At 47.8% G+C, this 6,428-nt stretch overlaps 1 protein-coding gene across 2 annotated transcripts; it reads left to right on the top strand.

The window, feature by feature from the left end:
* Positions 1–246: 246 nt before the first annotated feature.
* Positions 247–5,145, top strand: SNF8 (SNF8, ESCRT-II complex subunit). Of its 2 annotated transcripts, XM_009287753.1 has the most exons (7): positions 247–300; positions 870–1,008; positions 1,338–1,442; positions 2,185–2,257; positions 2,913–3,054; positions 3,223–3,297; positions 3,750–5,145. In XM_009287753.1, the coding sequence occupies exons 2-7, from the start codon at positions 870–872 to the stop codon at positions 3,885–3,887; spliced, it is 672 nt and encodes a 223-aa protein (XP_009286028.1). In that variant the 5' UTR covers positions 247–300; the 3' UTR covers positions 3,888–5,145. The 2 variants fall into 2 exon arrangements, with proteins under 2 accessions (XP_009286028.1, XP_019329795.1); XM_019474250.1 differs by lacking the exons at positions 247–300; positions 870–1,008 and adding an exon at positions 752–825.
* Positions 5,146–6,428: the final 1,283 nt, after the last annotated feature.

Genomic DNA, 6,428 nt, shown 5'->3' with positions numbered 1-6,428 from the left:
GGGGGGGCCAGGCTCGGTGTGGGGCCGTCCCCGTCCTCACGCCTGCCATCCCGGCCGGCACCAGCCCTCTGCTCCAAGCCCAGGGTGCCCGGAGCTTCCTGGCAGCCTCCCCCCTTGCCCAGGGCACCGGGCTGTGGGTCCTCTTGGTTCACCCATCCTTAAGGAGCATCCCATCCCTCTCATCCAGTTTTGGTTTCTGGTTCGTCTGTCCTTCAGCACTGTCTCCATCATCCCGTTTTCCTCCTGCAGGCAAAGTACAAGGAGCGAGGGACAGTCCTGGCCGAGGACCAGCTGGCCCAGGTGGGAGATCCGCCCCTGCCCTGGCAGCGGGAATAACCGTGGTTGTGAGCCCAGCCGCAAACCTGGGCTTCGTTTCCCCCTCTGCTTCGGCATCCAGAGCGTTATCCACGAGCAGCGTGGGCTATGATGGCACCCATCGGGCTGCCTTTCCATCAGAGAGCTGTGATGTTTGCTACAGGTCTCGCTCTGCCTCCCTTCTCGCTACCTCAGCAACATCTCATGGCTGTAGAACTGTTTCTGCCCCACGCACATCTCAGAATAACTGCTGCCCCCCTTCTGAGCCTGTCTCTTGGTTCAGAACAGCCCTTTGCCTTGTCTTATCTCCGCTGATACTGGTTTGTATTCAGTGTTAAAAGTGTACACATGGAGAATTCTGATTCCATCGAGCGATTTTTATCTTGTTTCCTTCCTTTAAGACCACCGGGGCCACCTGCACTGGGTAGGCAGCACGTCAGAGACCCAAGTGCTTCTTGAGGACTCTGCTCACTTAATGCCTGTTGGGAGCCGCGTTTACGGAAAAACTGCGTTAATTGTTAAGACAGAAACGCTTCTCTGCAATTCTCTTTCAGATGTCTAAGCAGCTGGACATGTTTAAGACCAACTTAGAAGAGTTTGCCAGCAAACACAAGCAAGAGATCCGTAAAAACCCCGAGTTCCGGGTCCAGTTCCAGGATATGTGCGCCACAATCGGAGTGGATCCTTTGGCATGTGAGGAACAGGCACCGGGGTTAACGACTAAGGATTCATCTCGCTGTCCTCACGCTGTAAACAGCTCGCAGTGAAGCTGAAGTTTCCTTGAGGAAAGCTGATGCTGTTTTGATTCTTGGGGTTTGTGAATTGGTGTAAGGTACCTTTGGGTGTTATTTACTTAAAGGGTGAGGGAAAACAGGTGGAGATAACCAAAATGGAGGCTGTTCATTGACAGATCTGGGAGTCCTCTCAGCGAGGTTTGCGAGCAGTCTGCTTCGCGCCAGTAATTGTTAAGGAAGGATATTTTTGCCAATGGTCCAATCGCTTTCCCCTTTCTCACTTCACAGCCGGTAAAGGATTCTGGTCAGAGATGCTGGGAGTTGGAGACTTTTACTATGAACTGGGTGTGCAGATCATTGAAGTCTGCCTGGCTCTGAAACACAGGAATGGAGGTGAGGATCCCACCGTGTCTGGTTTCTAGGAGATACAGCGAATAGGAGGATACCTTTTCCCTGTGGAAAATAAGTCGCGTGGTTCAGTGTAGTGTCCTTTACTAGATTTCACAAATAGTACTGAGATGGCAGTTTGGTCTTCATTGTCCTCAAAAAGCCTTGATGTGTTTCTACAACACGCTACAGCTACTCCACTGGCAATCACCCAGCTTCATTGATTCCTACAGAAATCAACCCACTCTGCCCCGTTTAGTTAACAAAACTGTCACTCACAGTATCATGGGGAAGGAGCAGGGATCAATGACAATCTTGAAGGAGTACGAAACTGAGAAGTTACTGCTTTGAGCCTGGCAGTAGGATTGTCTCTAAAGGATCACAGCAATGTCCGGAAGAGCTGGAATACCGGTCATAAGTGCCTAATGAAAAGATAGTAGGTGTTCTCCACTCCAAAAGGGCAATCTGAGACCAGGAATGGGCTACGGCAAAGCCAGTTGAAACCTGAGTCCAATACATTTGTGGGAGAAGGCGACAGCTGACTGCTGCATGTTAGTTCTGGGAACAGAAGTGACTCGATGCTTATCTCACCCCGAGGCTTGATACTGGGAACAATGAACAGGCGCTGGTAAAATGGAAGGCAGGGGTGAGCCAGTGGCAGACGCACAAAGGACCCTTGACTGCTCTTGCTGGAGTAATTTTGTTGCTATGCAGTAATGCTTTCCTGTCTCCTTTTGTTGACTCCTAGGTCTGATAACACTGGAAGAACTTCATCAGCAAGTGCTGAAGGGAAGGGGGAAGTTTGCTCAGGATGTCAGCCAGTGAGTGTCTGTATGTTACAGGAAAGGGGAATCAAGTAGCATTTGGGGAAGAAAAAGGGGTGACTGATCTCAGCAGCGCTTGAAGGTGCTGCTGTTAATTGGACTCCAAATTTGACTTCTAGCAATGGAGCCACTTACGCGTGATCCGCAATTAATGACTTAACCATTTCAGAAAGCAGCAGCGTGCTTTCTCTGGGAGCCCAAAGGCATAAAGGACCGTTGTCTTGAGCTGGAGACAATTAGTTCCCTGCGAATCCAGCTCTCTTACTGCCACAGTCTGCTGAAGCTGCTGTGGTCTCCTGAGCTGGAAGGAAGGGACCGATACGTGTCATTACAGAAGCAGATTTTAGGACACAGCTCAGCACGATCACTCATTGGGGCTGAATCTTAAAGTCTAGCACTTGCAGCTCAGGTGCTACGAGTGTGTCTCTAATGCTAGCCTGCACTTCTGAAGGGGGGCAGAGATATGCAAACTAATTCTAAATTGCTTTATAAAATTTTTTCCAGCTGTTGATTACCTGAAACTGCAGCAAGCTCCAAGGAGCTATTATTGCTCATAGCTTCTGCACGTCAAGTCTTCCTCATTTACAGAACGTAGCGTGCAGTTTGAGAGAGGCTCTCGCTCTAAAGCCTTGCATTGACCTCTGCTTCTCAGGGATGATCTCCTCCGTGCAATCAAGAAACTGAAGGTCTTGGGAAACGGCTTTGGGATTATCCCTGTTGGTGGAACATACCTGATCCAGTCTGTACCAGCTGAACTGAACATGGATCACACTGTCGTCTTGCAGCTGGCAGAGGTATTGAGCCAGGAGATTTTAAAATACAACCACCTTGAAAGAACCTTATTGCTTCCATGACAGGGAACTGTGATTAGAGCAGGCCTGCAGGCAAAACTGTCCACCCTCTCCTAAACTATGGACTTAAGTCTTGACTACAAGCACACGGTATTTTTCCTCTCATTTCAGAAAAAGGGCTATGTAACAGTCAGTGAGATCAGGTCCGGTCTGAAGTGGGAGACGGAACGCGCAAAGCAAGTGCTGGTACGTATGAAGGTCTCTTGTGCGCCGCGGAGTTCAGTGACAGCGTAGCGTGCCTGCTGCCGCAGCCCCGCAGCAGACGCTTTGCTGGGGGGGGCGTTACCACAGCATGCACAGGGGATCCTAAGCTAGCTGGTGGGCCAAAGGCAGAGTACCCGCTGCGCAAACATAGACTGAGGAAAGCAGAGTCTCAGAAGCTGCAGATGTTCCTGCGGCTTCACTAATCTCCATTAAACCTTGAATCTTGTTAGCTCAGGTCCTACACAAACATGCGTGGTGGGCATGGCTGGATGTCTGAAATGTATTTCTCCTGGTTGAGTTGAGTAAAAATTACTGTAGCCCAAGTTCTACACCCTCCCTTACCGTAGAATAAACGTGGGGTCAGGCCTCTGTTGTGAATGGCTTCTCAGCCATTTAGTGAAGTTTCACTCACGGTTTCCGCTCTGTTTGTATAGGAACACTTGCTGAAGGAAGGAATGGCCTGGCTGGATACGCAGGCAGCAGGAGAACCTCAGTACTGGCTGCCTGCTCTCTTTACAGAGCTGTACTCTCAGGAAATCACTCCAGAGGAAGCCAAGGAGGCAATACCTTGACTGCTACGCGTCCTGTGCCTGTTTATAATTCTCCTTGTGAGGTTATTTGCATATCACCCGAAACACAGGGACGGTGGACCTGAAATAAAAGTTTTGTAAAAAGTGTCTAGCTTGAAAAGCTTGATAGGACTAATTCATACTTACCTCTGAATTTTCTCCTTTGTTGTGGGTGGAAATGCCACTTACCATTACAGACAACCCATTACCTTGTCACAGCAAGAGGAAGATTATCTAAGCTGCTATTGCAACTGCAGTCTCGGAGGATGCAAATGTGACTCCGGCTAAAGAATCTTGGAGCCAACAGTGACACTGAGAAACTGTTCTGTAGTCCTCTCTGCTCTGTGAGTGAGTCGTCGTTCCACTAAGGAGTACCACAGTCTAGATTCTGCCAAAACAAACTTTATTGCACAAAAAAAAAAAATCTTATGTACAATAGTATATAAACAAGGTATCTTAGAGTGACTCTTGTGCATATATTTTCAACTCAATTAGGTCTAAAAATCTGTTGCTAAAACGTCTGCCTAGAGCAGTCATTTGAGGATTGTCACTTTGAAATTGAAACATTCAGAAATGGTAGGACAGACAACATTAGAGCTATAAAACTAATACTTCTCTTTCACAGCCACATGCTAGTTATGTGAATAGTGTCCACAATAAGGCATTTTCTTGTTTCGTTGTATCGGTGGATGGTAACGCCACATGCATCACAAACAGATTTCAGAACCAGCTCTGCCTTGGGAAGGCAGCAGAGTCACAGCTCTACCCACAATGCTACCGAATGGTGAAAAACAACGTGACATTTACAATGGGATTGAAGAGGCGGTAAAGTAGCACACAGCTCATGACTTCTCGGGAGACCCCTCTGCCTCCCCGAGACCTCATTTCGAGGTGAACACCGCTTTATTTACTCTCATCTGGTGTAGGTGTTGAGTGAGTCCTATGTAAGTTCAGCTTTCCCTCGAGGGAAGAGAGGGTTTAAGTCTAAATCAAGCCAATGACAGACCCAGGGGACTTTGCTTGCTAAAGGGAAAAAAAGGTTCCCAAGCTGTTAAATGGCACCTTAACGATTCAGAAATGTTTCCACCTTTCAGCTTTTCAGAGCTGCTTAAGCAGCAGTGTGCAGGCTTCTGAGTTCTGCAAGAGTTGATATAAATCAGAGAGACTGAAAATAATTCAGTGACGCATGGGGCATTGCCTTTCTGTACAGCGCACGGCAGGGGTCTTTTGGCCCCTTTATTCTGCCTTTTTTTTTTTTTTTTTTTGTGAGAACAAAGATGACTGCGTTGGAAGTTCTCCCACCACCCCCAGGAGTCTGAAACGGGGCCGAGCTGGTGGGAAGGTGTTTAAGGAAACTGGGAGAGGGCCCAGGACAATGTGCAACTTTTTGCTTAGCTTTCTATCAAAGCTCCCATTAAAAAAAAAAAAAAGAAAAGAAAACAAAAGTAGATTAAGCTCTTTATCAACAAAACATTATACTACCCCAATCAATCACCACCAGGCTCATTTACCTGGAGAAACCGGGTATTTCACCTCCACCCAAGTTACACTGAATACATCTTGGACGCAATGGCACTCGCAGCCAGCAGACACCTCTCCAAGAGGCCGGCCTTCGCTCACAGTAAAAAGCTGTTGTTTAAAACGTTCAAAGCACTGAAGTGTTAAACTTCATGACACTCGGCTAGCTTGCGCTCCGCCAAGTTTGGCAAAGGAATTTGTCAGTAACAAGGCGTACACCTCTGAAGAACTCCACCCAGAAACAGTGGCTTCCTTAGCTAGAATTGCCCCTTATTCTAGCGCTTCAACCTGATGGATCAAGGTAGCAGCGGGGAGTGCGGTGGCAGGAGGAATAAGGGAGGAAAATGAAATATTACACGGAGTAGAGAGGTGGAAAGCAAAGAGTACTTCAGTTAAGGAAACAAAACAGCTCCATTCAGAGCAGCCAGTATAAAATACTTCTAGAATGCTAAATTCAAATCAACACCTTAAAAAAAATAATACACAAACTAGACTTATTTTTAAGTGCTCCCCCCATCTCTGACCAATGATTTTCTCGCCCTCCCTTCCCCAAAACGCCAGGGTGAACACACCTGCACTCGATTTATGGATTCTTGCAGTTTCCACTTTTCATCCGCCCCTTTGCGCCTGAAGTCTCAGTGGACGAAGTCACCCAGGGCTTGAGTAAAGCTTTCAGAAAGGAGCCCAGATTCCACCACTGCTCTTTATCTTTGGTCTGTCTAGAACAGTGTCTAGAAGAAAGACATCAGGTAGATGGGCTCCACAGAGCAGAGAGGCTCCATCTCTCCCAACCCGCTCAAAAAGGTTTCGCCTGGGCACACGGTGCGTGGGCCCTGTCATACCCTGGACTCATCAAAGCGCTCCCACAGCTACAGCTCCACATTCAGCATGGCCCCAGAGAAGGGCTCACTGTCTAGGAACAGAAAAGCTGTAAAGAGGATTCGCAGTCTAGATCTCATTCTTTAATCAAATGGAGGGGAAAAAAAAAAAAAAAAAAAACCAACCAGTGTAGGGGTTTCCAAAAAA

The sequence above is a fragment of the Aptenodytes forsteri genome, unplaced genomic scaffold (genome assembly GCF_000699145.1).
Source record: "Aptenodytes forsteri isolate BGI_AS27 unplaced genomic scaffold, ASM69914v1 Scaffold25, whole genome shotgun sequence".
In the NCBI taxonomy this organism is placed as follows: Eukaryota; Metazoa; Chordata; class Aves; order Sphenisciformes; family Spheniscidae; genus Aptenodytes; species Aptenodytes forsteri.
Note: the sequence above shows the minus strand (reverse complement) of the source record. Positions and strands in the feature narration are given on the sequence as shown.

Coding starts and splice junctions, on each gene's coding strand:
- SNF8 (XM_009287753.1), top strand. CDS start 870: ATGTCTAAGCAGCTGGACATGTTTAAGACCAACTTAGAAGAGTTTGCC. Junction 2,258..2,912: donor TTTGCTCAGGATGTCAGCCA/GTGAGTGTCTGT, acceptor TCTGCTTCTCAG/GGATGATCTCCTCCGTGCAA. Junction 3,298..3,749: donor AACGCGCAAAGCAAGTGCTG/GTACGTATGAAG, acceptor CTGTTTGTATAG/GAACACTTGCTGAAGGAAGG.